At 37.1% G+C, this 24,764-nt stretch overlaps 4 protein-coding genes across 5 annotated transcripts; 2 read left to right on the forward strand and 2 right to left on the reverse strand.

The window, feature by feature from the left end:
* Positions 1–630: 630 nt before the first annotated feature.
* chtf8 (CTF8, chromosome transmission fidelity factor 8 homolog (S. cerevisiae)) lies at positions 631–2,271 on the reverse strand. The gene is made up of 4 exons (XM_059506625.1): positions 2,145–2,271; positions 1,940–2,033; positions 1,739–1,856; positions 631–1,582 (listed from the first exon to the last, which is right to left on the reverse strand). The coding sequence occupies exons 2-4, from the start codon at positions 1,960–1,962 to the stop codon at positions 1,349–1,351; spliced, it is 375 nt and encodes a 124-aa protein (XP_059362608.1). The 5' UTR covers positions 1,963–2,033; positions 2,145–2,271; the 3' UTR covers positions 631–1,348.
* A 912-nt stretch (positions 2,272–3,183) lies between these two features.
* tbc1d15 (TBC1 domain family, member 15) lies at positions 3,184–17,038 on the forward strand. The gene is made up of 17 exons (XM_059506626.1): positions 3,184–3,248; positions 4,237–4,332; positions 4,808–4,879; positions 5,084–5,225; positions 8,577–8,781; positions 10,727–10,829; positions 10,923–11,120; positions 11,243–11,371; positions 14,383–14,486; positions 14,574–14,668; positions 14,783–14,899; positions 15,126–15,226; positions 15,441–15,540; positions 15,639–15,736; positions 15,900–16,016; positions 16,268–16,354; positions 16,476–17,038. Exons 1-17 carry the CDS (start codon positions 3,225–3,227, stop codon positions 16,680–16,682), a joined length of 1,995 nt encoding a protein of 664 aa, XP_059362609.1. The 5' UTR covers positions 3,184–3,224; the 3' UTR covers positions 16,683–17,038.
* Positions 17,039–17,186: 148 nt separating this feature from the next.
* Positions 17,187–22,194, forward strand: tph2 (tryptophan hydroxylase 2 (tryptophan 5-monooxygenase)). The gene is made up of 11 exons (XM_059506627.1): positions 17,187–18,374; positions 18,810–18,953; positions 19,097–19,280; positions 19,365–19,504; positions 19,819–19,886; positions 20,117–20,313; positions 20,423–20,558; positions 20,646–20,772; positions 21,085–21,180; positions 21,272–21,405; positions 21,496–22,194. Exons 1-11 carry the CDS (start codon positions 18,138–18,140, stop codon positions 21,668–21,670), a joined length of 1,638 nt encoding a protein of 545 aa, XP_059362610.1. The 5' UTR covers positions 17,187–18,137; the 3' UTR covers positions 21,671–22,194.
* Positions 21,666–24,187, reverse strand: si:ch211-218c6.8 (apoptosis facilitator Bcl-2-like protein 14). Of its 2 annotated transcripts, XM_059506629.1 has the most exons (5): positions 24,094–24,187; positions 23,408–23,745; positions 23,213–23,292; positions 22,612–22,875; positions 21,666–22,469 (listed from the first exon to the last, which is right to left on the reverse strand). In XM_059506629.1, the coding sequence occupies exons 2-5, from the start codon at positions 23,547–23,549 to the stop codon at positions 22,428–22,430; spliced, it is 528 nt and encodes a 175-aa protein (XP_059362612.1). In that variant the 5' UTR covers positions 23,550–23,745; positions 24,094–24,187; the 3' UTR covers positions 21,666–22,427. The 2 variants fall into 2 exon arrangements, with proteins under 2 accessions (XP_059362612.1, XP_059362611.1); XM_059506628.1 differs by lacking the exon at positions 24,094–24,187 and having other exon boundaries at positions 23,408–23,900.
* Positions 24,188–24,764: the final 577 nt, after the last annotated feature.

Below are 24,764 nucleotides of genomic sequence, written 5' to 3' on the forward strand. Positions count from 1 at the left end.
GTGGTTTTAAAGATTACTATATATGAATCAAAGGTGTACAGTGGGCTGTTTTTCCACCTTCAGTCCACCCATGCAACAATTAGTAGATTTACTTCAGTAGCAGTTCGCCATGAATGCGAATGCTAACTTTTTCTGCTCCCTTGCCCCCAAAACACACATTAAACTCTGGCAGAGATCTAAACACTGAGGCTAGTGTACATATGTGTGCACGTTTAGAGAGAAGCTTTGAGTTTATGAAACACTTTTGCTTGTGGATTACATGTGATAAAGTTGTCATAACAGTGAACTGCTGTGGACTGCAGCGTCCTTTAAGGCTGCAAATATAAGATGATGACTCTGATGACACAATGCAATTATGAAACCAGAGCTATATCATGTTTACAATCAAACTTGTAATTACATTGTTCACATTTGGTGTGTTTTATGCAATTGTAGACTGGGTGCCAATCTTTTAAGACTGATATGCTCCTCAGGAACAGAGTGTGGGGCTTAAAAATTAGACATTGATAAATTGGGTTTAAGCAATATACAAGCAGTAGAAACAGAGCCACATTTACAATGGGGAAAAAAAGTTTTGCTATGCTGATTAATATGTAGATGATTAATTTTAATTTGTCAGTGAAAATTAGGTCACACATTCTTTCAAGTTTATTGTAAAGTAATATATATTTTTATAATGTAAAAATTCAAAGATATTTTAAACATGCAAGAATCCTGACGCATTTTCCTAGGAAACTTTATTTTATGGAAAACATGTTGTTATTTTCATAAAACTGTACAGATTAGAGAATAAGAAATGATTCACAATCCATAATAGAAGAGGTTAAGTGTTTTTTAACCAAAATGCACAGTTGTTTTTCAGATTGCTACTGGCAGCTTAATTCTACTCACAAAATAAAATATTCAAGTGTTGCTAAAACGCCAATGTTTAGTCTGTGTCACAGCTAACCTGTATTTCCACAATGTACAATAAATAGAAATGGCCATCATGGTCTTTTTAATCTCACATGAACTTTACATATGTTTTATGTATTTATGTACATGCAAAAGAAGCTGGATTCTTTACATTTGGACATTTCCCATGTAATTATTTTTTGCAAACACTTGTACCTGATGTTTTGATACAATAAACTTCCATTAAAATGTGATCATTTTCTTATTTTCAAATTCACGTTAGGCCCATTACTTCGAATATTTATATTTGTTCAGTGTTATTGTCAATTACTCATTCCTGACAACAATGTACAAAGATACTAATCCACCATTCAAAATGACATTTATATTCACATATGGTTACAAATCTAGAATTCTGTGCCGATCAGTCAGCCTCTTATTATCTCAACATAAGTTATACCTTCTTTGGCACATTAGTGATGATGGGTTTGGGTCTGGTTTTAAAGATGAGCTTCTTTTTGATGAGGGCGGAAACAGTGTAAGATGTTGGTTTCTCTTGGTTGGTTTCCATCATTTCCTCTTCATCCTGAGGGAGTCCAGAGTGTTTCATCAGAACAGCAAAGGGCTTCTCCAGTTTGACCTGTTTGCCATAAAGGATGTGATGTCCGACTATTAGCACTGGTAGACCCTTGGAGAGGAGAGGACAAGTCAATATAAATATTAGTTTTTTCATTAAATATGTTTCCATATTTAGTTACATATAATAGCGTGGAATTAAAAAGTGCTTTTGAATTTACAAATACAATTTCTTCTCTTTATTACCGACTTTATACTGAAAACAAACCTCTTTTGTGTAATGCAGGTCTCCCATCAGATTTCCTGCAAGTCCAGTATTCTGTCTGGACATCATTTCTCCCTGCAGCTCCACCAGCAGCCATTCAGCTGGAGCTTCACCAGCTTTACTGAAAAACACACAGAAAACCATTTCCAACAAGCACTTTTAGACCATGACCTGTAAAAATATAGCTTAGGTCTTCGCACCGACCTCGAAATGACTATTTGAACCATTCTTTTATCGGTTTCCTCTGTGTCTGGATTCACAAATCACACAATTCTTCCTGCTCTGTGGACCTTCTCATCTGAAACGTTGTCGATGATAAACAAGTCAGATATTACCTTCACTCCACAGCTGTCTACATGAATGCACCCTGCATTACACCGAAATATACTACATTCGTAATTACACTCACTTATCAGATCCGTTGTTGTGCATGATCTTCTGCTGACCGACACACAAGTTTCCCGCCAGTGCGACTTACACTTCAAAATAAAAGTCGCGCTTCTGTGTGAATCACTAGAGGGCAATCGAGGCTCGTCTGAAAATACCGTGAAGCCAGTAAAAGCTTGACTTTTTTCAGTTGTAGTTATACTAAATCTTTGGTTTTCAAATTTCGTTAATTGTTTCTGATAAAACAATTCAAATAACTGATATAATAGTCTTGCTTATTAATTTTGATACCATTGTTAATTAGAGATTGGAGACTGACAATACAATTAAATTTCTTAATCTGTCCAGAAAATATAACATGCATATTAGATGTGAGTTCTACATTAATTTAAAGATTTTTTACAATTCCATATTTTTATAAAGAACAATAGTAAAGCTGAGATGACATTTTTGTTGGAAAAAAAGATAATACATAATTGTTATATGACTCATTTTTGTTGTAAGCGGTAGGCCCTATATCTATTAGTTTGCATATAGATGTATGTTTTGTAACTCTTTCTCCTTAAAAATCCAATAAAAAAAGAGAAAAGAAAAGAAAGAAAGGAAGATAAAAAAAATTACTCTATGCTACTCAAGAAACCCATACCGAGAAAAAGAAGACATAAACAATTTATATTTCCCAGTTATACAACTTAAAAATACATAAAGACTAGCTTTTTCATTCATAAGTGTTACTGTTTTTGATTTCACTCAACAACGTCACAAAGCTAGAAAAAAGTGTGTTTTTAAGTAAATTAACAGTTAAATATATAAATCTAATATTACTAAAGTACATTCTATGGTAAATATATAAATTAAAAAGTATTTACCCCAAAACAAAAATAAATAAATGTAAACAAATGTAAAGCAGTTTCAGGGCAACCACTGCAAACTTCTAATGATGATGATGATGATGATTATTATTATTATTTTTCAACTTATTATTAAGCGCTTTGAAATATGCGTGTGCGCATGCGCGGCGTTGGCCATGCGGAAAATGACCCGTCACTGTTGTTGTGGGTTGCTGACAGGCACGTGACGAGCACAGAGTTTAGCAGTCGACATGGCGGCCACAACTCCTCCCAAGGTACAGAGCATGCAGTTTTATAAGTCAATACAGGGTCAAAACGACAAATAGATCAATCTGCCGGGGTTTCTGGGTGGGTTGTGGCGTTTATATTCTGTTTGACTAGCTTTTTGGGCTGTCGGTGCTGGGAATTGGTTTAAAGACTGGTCTGATAAACAGCTGTGTTTAGCAACAGTTAGCCTGGTTGCTAACATCCAAACACACTGACATACAGCTGATAAAACTGCGAAAAACACGGACGCCAGTTTCAGCGTTTACGCTGCCAGTTAACGTACGCCACGACTGCAATGTTAATGGTGTTTGGACCGTAAACACAAAAAAATCACAGTTGTGTCTATGCTTAACTAGTGTTGAGTCATGAGCTGCCTGACAGGTTAATAAAGAGCATAATCTAACGTTAGATCGTAAACATGTTTTGAGTTAGATGACCGATAGTTTATGTACTGATGCAGGTGAATTCAGTCCATAAAGGAAACTAGCTTTCAATATTTCCAGTTCTCTAAAGGAGCTATTTCTTGGCACTACATAACCTAATTTTCATGTTCTTTTTGTGTATCGTTTTCTCATATCTGTTATTTATGCATGATCAAGTAGCCTACCTTGACCACCAAAATGTTTTGATGTTGAGTGACTTACCAAATACAGTTACCACAGATATAATATGGAAATCATAAAATGAAACTATGTGCAAGTTATTGCAAGGATGTGTTTTCTAGGGGTTATTTTTAGTTTTGCAGTGATCAGTTTCATGTTTTTTATTGAAAGGGAGCCTGCAAGAATATTCTGTTTGTGTCAGTATGACAGGAGTTTTCAATTCCTTAAGTTCAAGCCTCAGGCTGCGGACTAACTTGTCTTTTAAAGCACAGGGTGCGGAGTATCATAACAGAATCCTGAAATGTTTGTTTTTAGTGACCTGTTTAGAGAGAATAATATCTCTGGTCACTGTGTAATGTTCTGTTAACATACTTAGGTTTTCTTTGTTTTGCAGGTGGTGTTTGAACACGAGGGAGTCTTCATTCACTCATCTCCAGATGATTCTGAGGATCAGGATTTAATATCGGGATTCCTCAGGATTGTTGATAAGGTATGGGTTTTGTCAGATGCTTTATTTATTGGTAGTAAAACTATTTAGATTTAACAAGTGTATTGTTTTAGAAATTGTTTTAGAATTATGATTTACCTTAACTTGGTCATTGTGACATACATAAGATGTTAAACCACATTCTTTCTTTTTTTTCTCTTTTTTTTTGTTGAAACTAAAAATAATTTTTTCAAGATTCTTTGTTGAACAGAAAGTTCAAAAGAACAAAATTTATAGTTCACCCAAAATCATAATTTACACACCCTCAGTTCCAAACCTATGAGTTTCTATATTTTAAGATATAAATCTGTTGTAACATTTTAAATGTCTTTACTATCACTTCTGATCAATTTAATACTTCCTTGCTGAAAAAAAAAATTAATTACAACTATTTTATTTTTTGTAACTTTTAAATGGTTACTTTATCCATCTATCATTTTCTCCCAATATCTTTTTTTTTCTTCTTCTTTAAATCTAGGATGGTGAAACCCTTGTGGAATATAAACCACTGGAGGATGCAGATCCCTCAAACATACTGTCTGCCTGCAAGGTTTGTTATTTCATTTAATTTCATATTTTTGTCATTCATAAATTATGCATTTCCTGTTTCATCTGTGAGAGTTTGCATATTAATGTTGACTGTGATTTCAAATCCCATCTCCAGTTCATCTTTGCTCTTTACTGGTACTTTATGATTCTGCATAGTTCTGGGTAAGGAGGACAACCTGATTTTTGTTTGTTTGATTGTGTGAAGGACTCAAGCTCAGTGGTGGAGTGGACTCAGAGTTCAGAAGACAACCCTCACCGTCCTGTTGACCATCAGCTGAGCTATGAAACAGAGTGGGACATGATCAATGCTGTCTCATTCCGGAGAAAAGTCCACGCACATGGAGATGGTAAACAGTTGCACTAGTTGCAACAGTTGCTTCTACTAGTCAAATGTGGTTGAAATACTTTATAAATCAAAATTGCTGTCACCAGGGCTGGACTGGGACAAATAACCAGCCCAGGGGACGAATTTAAACTTTATTAAAAAAGTATTTAACATATTCTACATTCATGGCGTGTGCACACATTAGTATAGGTTAGATCAGTGGTTCTCAACCCGCGGCAGCATGTGGCCTGTCACGAATTCAAATGCGGCCCGCCATATGCTGAATAAAAAGAAAAAAAAAAATTAAATTTTTTTTTCAAAATGTAAAAAAAAAATTAGGCTACTAATGAATAGTGTTGTCAAAAGACCCGGTACTTCGGTACCAATGTAGGTACTAAAAAAATGAAAATGTGACGGTACCAGGTTTCTTTAAGTACCGGTGGTACCGAGTACCCGCTCAACCCGGTTCTTGACACATACAGCTCTATGATTTCCGCAAAGCAGAAAACGCAGACGGAATCTCAAAATCCAGTCTTGATAATGAAACTTACATTTTAATATGGACGTCATGGAATTTGTCAAAGTTAGCATAAATTAATCAAATCAAATCTCCTTATGGACCAGTATCTGTAAATGTTAAGCCGCAAAAGTGGGTTGAAATATGAATCCTGCATGTTCTGCGCGTCTCTGTGTGAATGAATGAATGGTTTGTTTACTACATAGACTGAAGTGCGTGACGCTTGCAGTAATTTCAGGATCTGCCGTCTCAATGAGGACATAAATAAATAAACTACATCACCAGAACTGTTGTTCACAAGTCACTTAACAAGCATTTTACCATTTCATCTGAGTAAAACCAGTGTCAAAATAAAAGTAGCCCATCAAAATAAGTTCATTTTTACATAAAGGCATTGTGCTAGAAATATTACTATTATTTAGTAGAATGTATGTGATACTGCTACTTCTGTTGAAAAAATTAATATAACTTTATTTTTTAAAGAAATAAATCACACAATATTTCTTCCATGTTTAAATTTTAATAGCAAATCCCCTTTATCAAAAAAATTAAATGTTTACATTTCATTAATTAAAAGACAAATTAAATTTGGTTGAAACTTGTTTACTGTTTTTCATAATTCTATTACTTGTAGAAAAACTTGAAACATAATTGTAAATAAGTATAAAGAATGTTATTGGTTTTATTTTTAGTGATAAGTTTCTTTTTTTTTTCATTAGAATATTTTTGTCTTTTGCTTTGGTACCGAAATTGGTACCGAGAACCGTGGATTTTCACTGGTATCGGTACCGAATACTGAAATTTTGGTACCGTGACAACACTACTAATTAAATATAAGCTATATCCTAATGTTTTTTATGTGAAATTTTGTTTTTCATATATTATTTTCAGACATGAGCAGACTAGCATTTAATGAGCATTTAACGAACACATACGAGCGCACTTTGGCAGAATTCAATTCAAATAGTCATCAACAGCCATTAGTTAAGGTAAAATTGAGCATCAGAATGGACAAATTTGTTTTTAAGGGAGAAAAAAAGAAATGGGAAAAATGGTAGCGAATGAACACGTACAAACAAGAATAGTCGCAGTATCAGTGAAGCAGAAGTGCTGGATTTTCGGTTTGCCCCGCAACTCACTTGAAGAAGTTCAGGCAAATAACACCATATACTATGTAGCAATCCTTAATTGAAGAAATGTGGCAAAACAGGGGAAGTCGTGGCCTAATGGTTAGAGAGTCGGACTCCCAATCGAAAGGTTGTGAGTTCGAGTCCCGGGCCGGCAGGAATTGTGGGTGGGGGGAGTGCATGTACAGTTCTCTCTCCACCTTCAATACCACGACTTAGGTGCCCTTGAGCAAGGCATCGAACCCCCAACTGCTCCCCGGGCGCCGCAGCATAAATGGCTGCCCACTGCTCCAGGTGTATGCTCACAGTGTGTGTGTGTGTTCACTGCTCTGTGTGTGTGTGCATTTCGGATGGGTTAAATGCAGAGCACAAATTTTGAGTATGGGTCACCATACTTGGCTAAATGTCACTTCACTTTCACTTTTTCACTTTCACTTTCATCTCTGGAGAGAACCTTATATTATTTCATTCGAAAGTGCTTTCCATATTTGGATCAACATAGGCTACATTTGTGAACACACATTTTCTGCAATGTCGCGCGTCAGGGTCATGCTCCTGTGCGCGTCTTACACACTGCATCTTAAAGCCGCCTTATACTTTCTGCGTCCGCAAGTCCGCTATGGACCGGCAAGACGTAAAAATCGTCATCGGAGAGCGTGTGCCGAGGCTCTGAGCAGACGACCGCGCGGACAGGTGCGCGTTGTCAGCAGGCTTCAAAAGCACAATTGCACATGTGCAGGCAGTGTGAAGAAGCTCATTGCTACTCGAACTTGTGCAATCCGTCAATAAATGAATATAAAGGGCAATTGTTTGTTAAAATGTTTGTTGCAGAGCGAACCATCAGCCTGCGCATTCAGAAGTATAAATTGAACTCTGCGTACACGCTGGCCATTTCATGGACATGTGGAAAGTATAACACAGGCTTTACAATCGCAACTTCTTTGTGCTGTTACTCCTTTCGAGCTGAATCTCACATAATTGGTTAGCTCCCGACAGCATCAGGTGCTTTATTTATGGGGAGTAGAATTATTTATTTATTTCAATTAATGTAATAGATTAGATATCATAATATTTAGGCTATGATATTATAAATCAGGTTGGTTTGTATTGGTGGCGTAATATGTAAATTATATGCGTGCGGCCCGCAAGACTTGCACTGGACCATAGTGCGGCCCGCTGGAAAAAAAAGGTTGAGAACCACTGGGTTAGATGCCTGCCTCCGCTGCAAGTCCCATCAAGCACTTTATCTACTCTCTTATTCTCTTCCTGCCTGGCTCTTTGGCCCGCATCACTCACCGCTGAGCAAGCCTGTTCTTGATAAAGCTGCTGTGAAAATGTGGCAAAAGCCAATGAGGAAGTAGTTGGAGTGAAACGATCTTTTAAGCGGACCAAAATACTTAATTGCTCTGTCTAGCCCATTGTGATTGGATGTTTACACTGTCAATATAGGAGACAAACCAATGGGACATTGGCTGTCACCGAGTGATGATCCTCGGCAAAAAACAAAAAACATTCTGTCGGCCCACTGGGAAAATGCGCGGTATGCCCGATTACCAATCCAGCTCTGGCTGTAACCATGCACTTTACCCAGCATCTAACAGAAAACGTCAGCATGTTATCTTGTGTATCAGTCAGTGATTTATGTGTCTGGCCTTTTTTTTTTTGCAAGAACAGGAGAAGGAAATATGTAACAGTAACCAAGCTTATTATTTGTTGTCATATTTCACAGGTGGATCAAACCACACTAATGACCGGAACAAGTGGGCCTTCTCTTTTAATGTGTGTGACCTCAGGTCTATCACAGTCAAATGTGAGGGCTGGTCATACATCACTTTCCGCTTGAAGGATGTCACAGTGCTGCCAGCTATTCATTTCCACCAGGGAGGGAGCACAGCATTCCTGGATAGCCTGAGGAAATCAGTTCAGATCAACGAGTAAGTGAAGTGTCGGGTTGATTTAGTCTAAATAGGTCAGGCATAATCTGTGGCTTAGTTGTAGGCAAAAATTACACAAAATCTATTTCAATATCATTCTATTTACGAATTTATGAATTCAGTGCTGTTTTAATTGTAGCATTAGCCCAGTAGAGTATAGTCATGAGTTACAGACGTTTTATAAATTATTTTTAATACATTATAAAAAGCAATGCTGTACGGTACCTTGTTTAATGTTTTTCTGTGCACGTTGTGGAGTTGGATCCACGGAATGATTTTATATTTGGGTTAAATTATTGTAATAAATAGCCAGTAATCAGATTTGGGGTCAAGTTTACTAACCACTTGCGCCAACTCAAAACCCTTTTTATTAAGACATTTGCTATTTGCACTAAGTGTAAATAGCAATAGAGGCTATTTACACTGAATAGATGCTATTTACCGTAAGTGCAAACAGCAATGGATGCTATTTACACTCAATAAATGCTATTTAAGTGCAAATAGCAGCATTTTTTAGTGATTTGCTATTTACACTGTCAAATAGCTATAGATTCTATTTACACTGTTAAAGTGTAAATTCTACTAACTTTCTACTTACTGCAAATAGTGGCAATTATCTGCACCTCAGTATTGTAGTACATTGTAAAACGGTATACAATATTAACTTAAGTGTAAATTTTAATTTTAATTCAAATTATTAAATGAATGCCACCTTATTGGTATAATAAAGCCCTCCCTACACCTATCCTAACCCTACCCGATACTTTATTTTAAACTTTTTGATTATATTTTTAATTTTCTTTGAAAATAAATGCTTTTCTGATGTGATTTGAAATTTAAAAATGGGAGACAAAAGTTCGCCAAAAGGTGGATTCGAAAACCAGGTCGATCGCGTCAAAATGAATACGTTGCACATTTTACCATCTGCGCCAATGGAGCTGACGCTTGTTGGTTGTCTTTAGCATTGTTGACTAGCTGAATCACACGTTGGTGGGTGGAGTTAGTGTAAATAGCTTCAGCCAACAAGGCGGGCTATTTGCACTTCGTTTTATTAATGGGAGGAGGGTATTTAAATTAGTCGTACAAGGTGATTTACTAAGGTTTGCGGTAGTCAGTTTACTACACTTTGTGCTCATTAACACCCAAAAATGTCATGTCATTTTTGCACTTTTTTTTTGGGTGTTTTCAGTGTGAGCTCATTATTCACACTGAATACTAAAAAAAATCATAGAAAAGTGTGCTATTTGAAATGCACCTTATGTCTTTTTGTTTCTGAAGCATTAATAAGCATATGAGCTTTTACAAATTCTTGTGTGGACTGTCAGACATATTCCTCTGAATGAATATGGCTTAGGTTTTTTCATTCCTCCTGTTTTTGTATTAAAAGTGACCCCTGTCCTTTTAATTCACTGAACACCACAGGCACTAATATTACTCTCTGTGACGCACAGAATTATTTATCCAAAGATTTCGTCCTTTAAAACAGAACACATCAAACTGTAACCCAATCTGAATGCAAACGAGTGTCTTGGCACCTTTGAGGAAGTCTAGCATGTGTTCTGTGGCGAGAGGCCGCGAGCGTGATTCATGTAAGGTCGAACAGCAGCTGTTCGTTTAGAGTTAAGGCTTTATGAAAGGGACAGGAAGACACTCCTCTCCTCTGCGTTAAATATCACACCAGATTAAATCCGCCAGTAAGCACGCTGAATTCAGTGCTGCCGAAGAAAAGATAGCTGTTATTAAAGTTCTTATCTGAGTCTCCATAATGAAACATAGGCTTGGCTTGGTTTGCACGGCTTCTCCCGTCATTCAAACCACAGAGCGATATGACCAGTGATGTCATATGTTTACAGTTCCAATACTTATTTGTACTCTTGAAATTATTGATGATATTACTTTAAGCCTCGACAATGAATGTTAATATCATTGTTTCTGTCTTTTAAAGGAGTCCCGATGACGAAAGTGTCTTGATTGTCAGCACCTACAGCAAAGCCTTCTCACAGTCCTTTGAGAATCTTCTGGATGATGCAAACTATGGCTTTGTACAGGTTTGTGATTTACACTGCGAATCGTAAGAGAAACCATGTAAAACATTCATTTATGTGATTAGTCTTCACAGTATTATCTGATTTTTCAACCAGAAATTCAAGAAAGATCCTTATACAACAACGCTGGGTGGCTTCTCTAAAGTCACAAACTACCTCTTTGACGCGTTTCGGGCGCCTGAATTAGAGTGTCACCAGCGGCCTGCTGAGGAGGTGGCAGATTTGTTGGGAGAACTCATTCCTGGACTAGAGATTAACCAGCAGGAAGAGCCTGGATTTGAAGTCATCACCAGAGTGAGTGCAGATCTAATGGCAGCCCCAATGTTGACTTAGTTAAATCCAGACACAGACAGCCTATAGGAGCAATGCTGTAAATACTGGTATGGTAAATTGATTTTGAGGTGTTTGTGTTCAAGCTTGATCTGGGACCGAGGCCAGAGGTGCAAAGAAAGGGGCCAGTAACAGTGGAAGAATGGGCAAAGTACCAGGACTCAGAAGGAAGAATAACCAACGTACCTCACTTAAAGGATTTGATATTAAAAGGGGTAAGAAGTTGCTGTGTATATCTTCCTGTAGCTCATTAATCTATCTAATGTTTGACCCACAGGATATCCTTTTTTTCACTATAGTCTGCAGCTTCGCTTTGCTTGTGGTTCTGTCACCATTCCTTTGCCCTTGTTGCTCCTCTTGTTAACCTTTGTGGTAGATTACAAATTAATGTTTAGGTTATGAGTTCATGTTTTTTTTACATTTTACCCATCTATCTTTGTTTTGCATCATAAAGGAAATCATATACCCTACCTACCGTTTATTTGATTAGTAAAAACGTTTTAACTTTGTAACATATTTGTAATTTATTATTGTGATGACAGCTGAATTTTTAGGAGCCATTACTCTGGTCATCAGTCTCAAATTCTTAAGAAATCATTCAGATATGCTGATTTGGTGCTCATGGAACATTTTGTACTTCAAGTTAATACAGTTGTATCAAGGATTTTCAAAAATATGAAACAGCAAATGTTTATAGATTCTTTGATGAACAGAAAGTTCAAAAGGACAGCATTTATTTTACATTGATATTTTTTTGGTAATAATGTAATGTCTACTGAAACTATTTATCAATTTAATGCATCTTTGATGAATGAATGTGCTTAAAAAAAATCTTACTGACCATGCTGAGACTTTTGAATGGTACACATAGAATGGTACTCATTCTAGATCAGAAACAAAGCTTTATAGATATATTAAAGGGTTAGTTCAGCCAAAAATGAAAAATTATGTAATTAATGACTCTTGTCATTCCAAACCCGTAAGACCTCCATTCAATCTTCGGAACACAGTTTAAATATTTTAGATTTAGTCAGAGAGCTTTCTGTCCCTCCATTGAAAACCTATGTACGGTATACTGTCCATGTCCAGAAAGGTATTAAAAACATCATCAAAGTAGTCCATGTGACATCAGAGGGTCAGTTAGAATTTGTTGAAGCATCGAAAATACATTTTGGTCCAAAAAATAACAAAAACTACGAATTTATTTAGCATTGTCTTCTCTTCCGGGTCTATTGTGAGCGCGTTCACTGCAGTGTAGTGATGTCTGGTTTGCGAACGAATCATTTCGACTTAACCGGTTCTTCTTGAACCAGTTCTCCAAATTGTACTGAATCATTTGAAACGGTTCGTGTCTCCAATAAGCATTAATCCACAAATGACTTAAGATGTTAACTTTTTAATGTGGCTGACACTCCCTCTGAGTTAAAACAAACCAATATCCCGGAGTAATTCATTTACTCAAACAGTACACTGACTGAACAGCTTTGAAGAGAAAACTGAAGATGAACACCGAGCCGAGCCAGATAACGAACAATAGACTGACTCGTTCTAGAGTCATGAACCGGTTGCATCGGTTTTCGGATCACCAGTAGTGATGGGAAGTTCTTTTCCGCGAACCGGTTGTTTCCGACAGTTCGATTCAATAAACCGGTTTACCTGCGCTCATAACACTAGCACAGAATCAGTTCAGAATCAATAACCAAAACAACCAGTTCGGTTCAGATGCGCTGTTAGTCAGTCTGCTTCATGCTGAATCACGCATGCGCAGTATCATCAGCTCCTCGGTTCTTGAATCGGACGCGTCTGACAGAAACTGTTCTCGGTTCAGTGTACTGGTGATCCGAAAACAGATGCAACTGGTTCTTGGCTCGAGAACGAGTCAGTCTTTTGTTCATTATTTGGCTCTGCTCGGTGTTCATCTTCAGTTCTCTCTTCACAGCAGTTCAGTCAGTGTACTGTTTGAGTAAATGAATTACTCTGGGATATTGGTTTATTTTAACTCAGAGGGAGTGTCAGCCACGTTAAAAAAGTTAACAGCTTAAGTAATTTGTGGATTAATGCGTATTGGAAACGCGAACCGTTTCAAATGATTCAGTTCGATTTGGTGAACTAGTTCAAGAAGAACCGGTTAAATCGAGTGATTTGTTTGCGAACCGGATATCACTACACTGCAGTGAACGCTCTCACAACAGACCCGGAAGAGAAGACAATGCTGAATAAAGTCATAATTTTTTGACCAAAATGTATTTTCAATGCTTCAACAAATTCTAACTGACCCTCTGATGTCACATGGACTACTTTGATGATGTTTTTATTACCTTTCTGGACATGGACAGTATACCGTACATAGGTTTTCAATGGAGGGACAGAAAGCTCTCGGACTAAATCTAAAATATCTAAAATGTTGCCTGGTCTGATGAGTCTCTGATGATTTCTGTTGAGACATTCAGATGGTAGAGTCAGAATTTGGCATAAACAGAATGAGAACATGGATCCATCATGCCTTGTTACCACTGTGCAGGCTGGTGGTGGTGGTGTAATGGTGTGTGGGAGATGTTTACTTGGCACACTTTAGGCCCCTTAGTGCCAATTGGGCATCGTTTAAATGTCACGGCCTACCTGAGCATTGTTTTTGACCATGTCCATCCCTTTATGACCACCATGTACCCATCCTCTGATGGCTACTTCCAGCAGGATAATGCACCATATCACAAAGCTTGAATCATTTAAAATTGGTTTCTTGAACATGACAATGAGTTCACTGTACTAAAATGGCCCCCACAGTCACCAGATCTCAACCCAATAGAGCATCTTTGGGATGTGGTGGAAAGGGAGCTTCGTGCCCTGGATGTGCATCCCACAAATCTCCATCAACTGCAAGATGCTATCCTATCAATATGGGCCAACATTTCTAAAGAATGCTTTCAGCACCTTATTGAATCAATGCCAAGTAGAATTAAGGCAGTTCTGAAGGCGAAAGGGGGTCAAACAGTATTACTAACAGTATTAGTTTGGTGTTTCTAATAATCCTTTAGGTGAGTGTATGTTCAAACTCAGCAATTTGGTCAGCAAGTCTGAGACAAGCTGTCGCGGCATCCCATTTTTTCTGTGACTTCTTGTCCACCTCCTTTCACTTAGACCAGACCTGTTTAGATAGTTTAGTAGACCTGCTTTGAAATGTTTCATAGTATGTAGCTTATCAAGGCTGCTGATTTGTTCTCAACAGGGTCTTTGCCATGCGGTGAGGAGGGAGGGCTGGAAATTTTTGCTCAGCTATTTTCCATGGAACAGCACTCATGAAGAAAGGAAGCTCCTTCAAAAGAGAAAAACGTATGTTTGTTTCAATCAGCGTTTGATTTGAAGCTCTCTTCTCATCAGATTAGGCATAGATATGATCATGTGTTCATCTATCAACAGTGATGAATACTTCAGAATGAAGCTCCAGTGGAAGTCAGTAAGCGAGGAGCAGGAAAGTAGAAACTCAAGGTTACGAGATTATAGGAGCCTTATTGGTATGCATTTAATTGCATCACAAGTTTTATATTTAGTATATTTTCAAGATATATTTCCATGCACCATTTCATTACCTGAATGAAGCTCAATTTGTGGTGGTTGTATCTCTTTAGAAAAAGATGTGAACCGAACTGACAGAACTAACAAGTTTTATGAAGGCTTGGACAACCCTGGCTTGATATTACTACATGACATCCTGATGACATACTGCATGTATGACTTTGATTTAGGCAAGTGATTACACGTTTGAATCATCGTTCAGTGCAGCTTCTCTTAATAAAAATATCATCTACTGTTACGTATAATCCCACACTGATACTTTGTTTTTACCAATCATCCAAAATACTTTGGTTTATGTCTATGTTATTTTAATTGCACATTAAATTAATTGGATTATTGTAAGTGTTTTTCAGTGTAGCATTGCTTTTACTTACCTAGTTTCCTGTTCCTGTGCAGGGTACGTGCAGGGCATGAGTGATCTGCTCTCTCCCATTCTCTTTGTGATGGAGAATGAAGTGGATGCCTTCTGGTGCTTTGTTTCCTTCATGGATGAAATGGTAATGCAGTGTTTGTTACAGCACATCTCTCTTTAGCACTCTTGGGTCTGCTGTGTATGAGAAGATTTGACTGCATCAATAAAGCATGTTTCTGTCCTCATGCTATTGCTGTTGTGTGCAAGCACATTAAAAGGATCTAGTCAACCTACAAATGTTTTACTTGTAGTTGTCTAGGAGTTTTTTATTTTATTTAAATCACTCATATTTGTTACAGCATGAAAACTTTGAAGAGCAGATGCAGGGGATGAAGACCCAACTAATCCAACTCAGCACTTTGCTTCGCTTGCTAGACCTGGCCTTCTGGAACTACCTAGGTAAGATAAAGACTTATTAGAAATATACTTTTTCTTTAATGTTAATTTCAAAGGATTCTGTGACCATAAGTAGCCATTGTGTTTATGTGGTTTTACAGAGGCACAGGATTCTGGGTACTTATATTTCTGTTTTCGCTGGTTATTGATCCGATTTAAGAGAGAGCTACATTTTCAGGATGTCCTTCGCCTTTGGGAGGTGTGTAATAAGTATCTGTTGTTGTTGTTTTTTTGGATATTGGCCATCTCTCTGTTTCTAAGTACAGTGTAGACATTGTCTGTGATAATTTTAATATTACCTGATAAAGTGTTATATTGGCATTTGATGTAATGTTTTATTCAATTGATATTTTCTCCTTTAGGTCATGTGGACCAGACTGCCTTGTCAAAACTTTCACCTTCTGGTGTGCTGTGCCATTTTAGACTCGGAGAAACAAAAAATTATGGACAGAAAATATGGATTCAATGAAATCCTGAAGGTTAGCATTAACTGTGTCTTACACACTACCATTCAACGGTTTTTAATACAAATTTTGCAATTTAGAATTAATTCTTCAATTTAGCAAGGATGCATTGACATTTAAGAACTTTTATAATGTTAAAAAATATTTCTAAATCAAACATTTCTAATTCAAACTCCATACATCAAAATAAAATCTACATCTACATTTTATAATATACATAAATTAGCATGTAGAGAAATTGTTCACCTATTATGTTTTCTTTACAGCATATAAATGAACTCTCCATGAAACTGGACATTGAAGAAATCCTTAGCAAATCTGAAGCTATCTGCATGCAAATAAAGAATTGTAAGGTATGTCCTAAGCTTGATTGCAAATAGTGGGGTTTGTGATCTATAACACATTTTTCTCACCAATATGTGTTTTTCTTATCCCATTTATACAAGTTTTGAATCTCTTCTGATTCTCTCTAAGGACTTGCCCCATTCAGTGAGTGAGATTCTGGGTCTCAACACAGTCACTGAACCCTCAGCAGCTTTAGAAACCAGTGAATATGGAATTCTTGAGTCACCTCAGACCTCCCCAAGATCCACACACAGACAAGATCATGTCATCTCAAATGGCCACAGCCACTTAAAAGAAACAACACACAACGGCTGCGAAGTAGCTTTCATTTCCTAGTGTACAGCACTACAAGATGTATAGTGCAGATTTTATAGCCCCTGTGTTGTGATGAACAGTATGGGGTGTCATGTAGATATTTGCTACCAAATGCCACATTGTAAAATATCCCAGAGAAATTATATGAATGTAAAACAAGGATCCAAAAGGATTCCTAAAGCATTATTTTTGTAATATCTTGTACCATATTGTCTTTCATTGAAATATTCATTCCTTCTCACTGTATGAGAGAGTTTTCATGTTTCAGAGGTGGGGTATCCATTGTTGAATATTATATATATATTTTTTTTTTCTTTTCAGTTTGCCCTTTTCCTAAATAATTCAGATTCAAATTAAAATCTGTATTCCTTCCATTCGATTGTGAGTTATATTTGTATTATGCCTTCAGGGTTTTTTTATTTTGGTCTAATGAAATAAGCCATTTTGTATTATGCATTACAATAATTAGTCGGTCACCTTAGACAAAACACACTCAAAAACAACAATTTAACAATAATTTTGAGAGTGTAGGAGAATATTTGCTTGGCCAAATGAACTAAAATCACTAGTTCCAACTGGCATATAAATGTGGTTTGAGATTCAAAGTCTGTAGTCTTCATTCAGTCGGCGCGCTATGACATTTGCAGATGAGATGGAGAGACGGTAAAAATACTGATTGAGGATGAAATGTCTTTTATCCACTTGTAACCACAGCCCACAACAAAGGCACACCAAATCGACTTCCATCTCTTTCATTTCCTGTTCCACAGGAAATTGCCTCAGAGGAAGCTGATGGCTCACTGCTCACCGCAGTAGTTATCTCTCTTCTAGCCCCCTTTCATTAAAGAAACGGCAGCATTTTGTGCTCTGACAAACCTGCACTCATTCACAAAAAAACCTAAATAATATGCATCTGTGGTCAAAAGGCAGTTTCCACAATTGCCCTCAATCCATTTTCCTTACAATGATGTTAACACACATAATGGTGGGATTTAAGTTCATATTTTATGACTACATACTACATTTTTCTTGCCTTGTACATGTTTCTGCATGATAAACTGTGCAAAGGCCTATTATACCTTACAAAAATGATGGGTGCTGTTTGCTGTTATCTCCCTCTCTTCCACTAGCTGGAAAATGAAGCCCTGTTTTTGTAAATCTTGAAATCTGAATTATTTTGCTCTAGATTCATTTCTCCTAGAAGGTGAGATGAGCTTATCCACTTCAATCAGGGCTTGGACGTATCGACATTTCCTAATGGATCAGCCATCCCCTCAAAAGCTAATATGAGCGATCGCCTGCCCCGTGAGACAGTGGCCCTTCTTAACGTCATTCGTCACAGTATATAATCCCAGCTCTGATACTGCCGGGGGAGGAGTGTCAGGTACTGTGGCACATGCGAGGAGCTCCCAGTGATCTGTGAAGGGGCAGCTTAAGAAGATATAGTCTGAGACAACAGCACCTTCACCATATGAAATGCAGGGAAAGAAGACATCTCAAGAGACAGCAGCTATGTCCTCTGTACTACAAACTAACCCAAAGGGGCCCCAGACAGCCCCTAAATCACCTGTTGGGCTTCTTAGGAAGAGAGGTCAAGAAGCAATTCCAAAGATGCAACCCGCTATGATGATGTTCTCCAGCAAATACTGGGCTCGGCGAGGTCTATCTTTGGATTCAGCAATGTATGACCAACAACACCTTGCAGCCTCCATGGTGAGTAATGAACAGTTTTGATGGACCTTCTTTTGGGCACCACATTCCATATAGTCAAATTGCCTTGATATTCATTCAAATATTTGGAATATGGAAAATTTAACCTGGAAAATTTAACTAGTGGCAGTTAGTGAAATCTAAAGAAATGTTTCATTACAAAATTCTATAATATACTGACTGAAAGCCTTGTCAGGTGGAACTGGGCACAGTGATGTAATACAATATTTTGACATCAATATAAAAGACCAACAGAAGTTAAAGTGAAAGTGTCTCTCAGTACAAGTTCTCCTTTTGAGATTGTTAATTACCACCCTTGTATGCTTAACGCTTGTAAATAAACATTTTAAATAACTTTTTTAAAAGAAATAAGCCTTAATCTTAACCCATTTGTCCATCTTAAGAGTTTTATATTCACTAAGCAACACCTCCACGCAGCTCCGCAGGACATCCTTTAATCGGATCGATGAAAGACCTGACAAAGAAGAACCAAAATCCACTCATGACCTTGGGAAATTAGCAGTGATTTTCTCTCTGAAGAATGAAGTGGGCTGTCTGGTGAAAGCGCTGAGGCTCTTTCAGGTTAATGAACATCTCATCTGGTGGGGTAGATTAATAGGACATTTTAATTAGTATATCTAATGCATAGCACTTATTTAATAAAAAAATTGATCGGCTTTTGATTGAAACCATCAATGAAACATCTTGCCGTTTTATGTTTAAAGGAGAAGCATGTGAATTTGTCCCATATCGAGTCTCGGAGATCCAAGAGAGTTACCAATGAGGTGGAGATATATGCTGAGTGCAACTGTTCAAAGAAAGAGTTCAATGAGTTGGTGCAGCACCTGAAAGACCACGTCAACATTGTGTCATATAACACACCTCAACACGTGTGGTCTGCAGAGACGGGTAAGCCTGAACTTAGAATAGCCATTGTAATTATGTTCTGGCTTTGTAACAATGTTACTGATTCATCTGATGTATTTATTCCAGACTGTTTGGATTGTGTGTGCGTTTTGGGTGGGTTGCCAGATGGGGAAGGAATACCATGGTTTCCCCATAAGATCTCAGAACTGGACCAATGCTCTCATCGAGTGCTAATGTATGGCTCAGAACTGGATGCTGACCATCCAGTAAGTAAATCTATTTAGTAAATTTAGGGAGTAGCTCAATGATGGAGTGAATGAAACCTCACCCCAACGACAAACAATATACTCTGCTTACTCTTGATTTTGTAATAAGGTTCTATACATTAATATTCAGTAATGCAATAACTAACATAAAATGGTACATTTATAAATTTACACTAACTTTTACATTTTGTAAGATGGTACATTTATAAATTTACACTAACTTTTACATTTTGTAAGAATTGTTCATGATGCCCTGGTTGAAAATAAAAACTTTTTGTAAAAATTGTAAAGTGATTCTTTGTTCTTTGTTACAGGGCTTTAAAGACAAAGTGTATCGGGAAAGGAGGAAGTACTTTGTTGAGGTTGCAATGAACTACAAATTGTTAGTATGGATTGTAATATAGTTTATATTCTTGTGTAGTTGATTTTTGTAGCTCAATTGTTAACTAGTTGAAAATGCTGAAAATAGGTAACAGCAGATGCATAATACAGTTACATAAATGGAAATATGAAAGTTGTAGCCTTACAAACTGACTAAATAAAATAACAGAAATTGTGGATTTTTATTTTTTAGCTTAATATTAATCAGAATATCTTTTTTTTTTTTCTCAGTGGGCAGCCCATCCCACGGATAGAGTACACACCAGAAGAAGTGAAGACGTGGGGAGTAATTTTCAGAGAACTTACAAAACTCTACCCAACTCATGCCTGCCGCGAGTACTTAAAAAACCTCCCTCTTCTCACAAAGCATTGTGGGTACAGAGAGGACAACATCCCACAGCTGGAAGATGTGTCTCTATTCTTACGAGGTAAAAAATTTGTCACATCCACGCGATTCTACTTGCATTTTTAATTGCATTCCTTCAATTCAATTGTCTACAGTATTTAATCTGGAGGATTTGATTGTGAACCTTGCAGAGAGGTCAGGGTTTACCGTGCGACCTGTGGCTGGATATCTGTCACCACGAGACTTTCTGGCCGGTCTGGCTTATCGAGTGTTTAATTGCACCCAGTATATACGTCACAGCACTGATCCTCTCTATACACCAGAACCGTGAGTATAAACTAACACCAATGATTTTTATGTAGAAATTTTTTTTCTTCATCACCTCTAACCTGTAAACTGTTTTTATGTCATCAGGGACACCTGCCATGAACTGCTGGGTCACGTACCGCTCCTAGCCGATCCCAAGTTTGCTCAGTTTTCTCAAGAGATTGGCCTTGCATCTCTAGGTGCTTCAGACGAGGATGTGCAGAAGCTGGCAACAGTAAGTGTGACAGCAGCTTATTGAATTCTTAAATGTCATCTCAAGCTTGACTGGCAGTCAATACTGAAATAAAAAGGTCACTAAAGTTTTTCATGGCATAAAGTTTGATCTATGGTGTTGAGTCATGCATTTGCATTGAAATCAGATCGCTGGTTCTATATGGCAGACTTCAAGAAATAATCAGATCTGGGTATAAGGTTTTTGGTGATCTCAATATGAGTGGGTATATCTCATAAGGGCCTGAAGAAACATCTTGTAGATAATCTTGCTTCTAAGCAATATATGCAATAAACCACTGTGCTTTTTTTCCAGTGCTATTTCTTCACAATTGAATTTGGACTTTGCAAACAAGATGGCCAGCTGAGAGCCTATGGAGCAGGTCTTCTGTCTTCTATTGGAGAGTTGAGAGTATGAAGCCCTTTGTTAAATATATGTAAGCACCTCATGTATTAAAATGTCAAGTTTTTAAGTGAATGAATAATCTTCTTTGATGATGCAGCATGCGTTGTCTGACAAAGCGACAGTGAAGATGTTTGATCCCAAAACCACATGCTACCAGGAGTGCCTCATTACAACATTTCAAGATGTTTATTTTGTCTCTGAGAGTTTTGAAGAGGCAAAAGAAAAAATGAGGTAAATATATCCATTCAGTCAGATGTAAAATTGGACGGTAATCCACAATTCGACTTAATAATGTCAATTATTGTTGTTCTTTCTAAACAGGGAATTTGCTAAAACCATAAAAAGGCCTTTTTCTGTCTACTACAACCCATACACCCAGAGCATTGATTTATTGAAGGACACCAGGAGCATTGAGAACGTGGTTCAAGATCTACGCAGTGACCTAACCACTGTCTGTGACGCCCTGGGAAAAATGAACACGTACCTCGGTATCTAGCTAATCAAGATCATCAGTGCTTTATTGTGAAATAAACTGCAACCGTTTTACATGATTCAATTAAAATTTCATTAATACTATAACATCTGATGTTGATTGTCTGGGCCTAATGTCCATTAGTCTTGGCTTGTTATGAGGATGTATGCCACACAAATTAAGGAGTTAAAGCTTGCAACCATAGTTATCATATGGCATTCAAAAATTCAGTCATCATTGCAATGCATTAAAGTGATATTGATGAAATATTGATATTATTAGGAACAACAAAGCAAAAGAAAGGATTTAGTATCTATGTAGTCTTTGCCTCTTTGTGCCTAATGTTGTGCGTAAGACTCATAGCAAGTGAAGGCAGTTGATATGTGCAATTACAAATGATAAAAAAATAATAATAACCTTCATGTAAAAATCACTAAACGCTATTCTGATTCCAGTGGCTTTCTCTATTTGTAAAGAGTATGTTTGTGTTGCTTATTTGTTGCTGAAAAGCCAACTTCTCAGTCAATAAAGCATTATATTTTAGCATTACATTTTGGCCTGTTTTTTTTTTTTATTTAAGTGTGCAGCAAAGTTAAGAACATTTTTATTTGTAACGCAACATTTTATTTAACATTAAAATGTGTATTTAAACAAGTGCATATTTATAATAAAAAACGTATTTCTAGATTTAGATTTTATTATCTATTATAGTAGATAATAATATCTGTATTTCATAAATATCACTTTGACCACTAATAACCATCCTTTTCACAGTATCTTGTCAATGGACCTCTTCATCATCATCGTTATCAAAGGCTTTCTCCTATAGTGTGTCAGAGATGAAATGTAATTAGTGTGTTAAGCATTATTATAATTATTCATTAAACTGCATTCATTTCTAGTAAAATTGAATTATTCAAAGCAGTTTTTTTTTTACTAAATTTAACTGGTGCATAAACTCTCACCCAACCACCATGCTGCTTAACCCAGGGAGCGAAGTTCTCCTGCAGGTACTGAGCTCCGTATCCCATGACCCTGTTCATGGGGTGTAGGTCCAGGGCTTTGAGTCTGCTGGTGACCTCGAAGGCCAGGGCGATCTGCTCACGTTTTTTTCTGCTCTGCAGAAATTCTGGTACACTACTCGTGATGAAGGCTTTAGTCAGTGATTTAAACAAGTCGTAAGAGAACGTTTGCTGCAGGTATCCTAAAAGCTCTTGGTTGCTTTGAATCTGAGAAGGCATAGGGAATATTTAAGATCAGGAAAAGCTTTTAGGACTACAAACTGAACTACTTTTTTACCGCTTTGATGTGACTCTTAAATAATAGTTATAGTATAATCGTCTGACTCTTTAATGAGAATTACAGTATTTTATAATTGATATTAATAATATTTTATCACATATTTTCCACAGTTTTTAACGGAAGCCCTACATACATTTGGTCTGTTTCCACCAAGTTCCAGGTATCAAACTTGTATTTAATTAAGTGGATTATACTGAACTTCACACTAAACCGAAACTAATCAGTAAGTAACACTACAGAATGTAAAGAGATCAAGAGGATTACCGTTGCATTCAATTCGTCCCCTGATTTCTTCAGCAAGTCAACAAGCCTCACTATGACATCCGAGTTAGCCTCCTTCGCAACTAGGACAAACCAGAATTACAATCCGTATAATCAATAGTGTTATAGAAGATAATATTTCAATGACTAGAACTTATTATCTGGTGATTGTGTTGTGTATAACAGAGTGCACTTTACCAGGACTGTCTGGCTCTAGTCCTTCATCTAAATGAAGTCTGTTCTCTGCAATCTGGGCCAGTTTTTCAGCCACATCACCAAATTTCTCATCACCTGTTTTCAACAGACATGACATTAAAATGAGAATAAATGTTACAATCATGAGTCACAGATCTCAAATAGGCTACAGTATATCTCTGGTCTCACTTGATTTTGCCTCCAGTCTGTACATACAGGCACTTTGCACACATCTTGTGCTTGGCGTCCTCCTCTTCTGGCAGTATGTTTCAAGCAATCGATATTCATCACAAGTTATTAAAGGTGAGTCACCGTCCATCACGTGAAACAACCACTAGCTTCTGCATATCAGATAAAGAAACAGGTCATTTTATTTTTTATGCTACATATCACATCCGTAAATAGCATAATCAAATCAGATCAAAACGAAGGATGTGAACTTATTTCCATTTGATATCTGAAAAGCCTTTAACCGCACTATTTCAGTTTGTGATCTGAAAAGAATTATGAAGCGACCGTTACAGTTTAAACTTTTCACGACGTCACGGATCATGTCTAATAAAGTAACAGTTCATCTGACCGCAAATTTAAGGGGGAAACACACATTTCATAGTTGTAATTCTTTAATCGTACCACATAAAGTTTATTGAATTAATGTAACTTAACAGAAAATAAACAACAAAACCTACCGGGAAACCGGGTGGAATTTTCCTGAGAATTGGAGGCGTACGTTACTGTTCATACGCACGAACGTCAGTATACGTAACTTACAATATACGGAAGTTGTATGTACAGCTGTCACTGCTGCTTTTATTTTCGTTTCGAGTCGTCTTTCACACTGTTGTTTATGTTAATATGTATGTATAGCAAGCATTTTCCATAATGCATGCCTATTATAAGCTAAATGATTATGACGCCTCAGCTAGCCAATTTTCATAAACGTATTTTTGTAGGCCTTTTGTTATATGTTAGAATAAAAATGCATCTTCTAACAAACGTTACTACTAACACAAATGATAAAATAGACTATGAGTACAAATACCTACCTCTTCAGGAATGATGTAGAAGACTCCCTTGTGCTTATTTATTGAGATTTATTTTATTTATTACAATATAAAGCAGTTAAAGGAGCCGTATGTAGGATTGTGGCCAATACTGGTACTGCAATCACTGTGAAAATACTGTAGAGCGGTGTATCCCCTCCCCCTACCCCCTGACTCGAGGTTGCCAGATAAGCTGCAGGATTCAGCAGAAACGTAGGCTGCTTCAATGAGCTTCCAATGGCAAGTGAAGAACAGACGTACACAGCAAGTTTTTTTTCAGTTAATTATGTTTATGCTTCATGAGAGATATTTTGTTA

The sequence above is a fragment of the Carassius carassius genome, chromosome 23, assembly GCF_963082965.1.
Source record: "Carassius carassius chromosome 23, fCarCar2.1, whole genome shotgun sequence".
Lineage (NCBI taxonomy): Eukaryota > Metazoa > Chordata > Actinopteri > Cypriniformes > Cyprinidae > Carassius > Carassius carassius.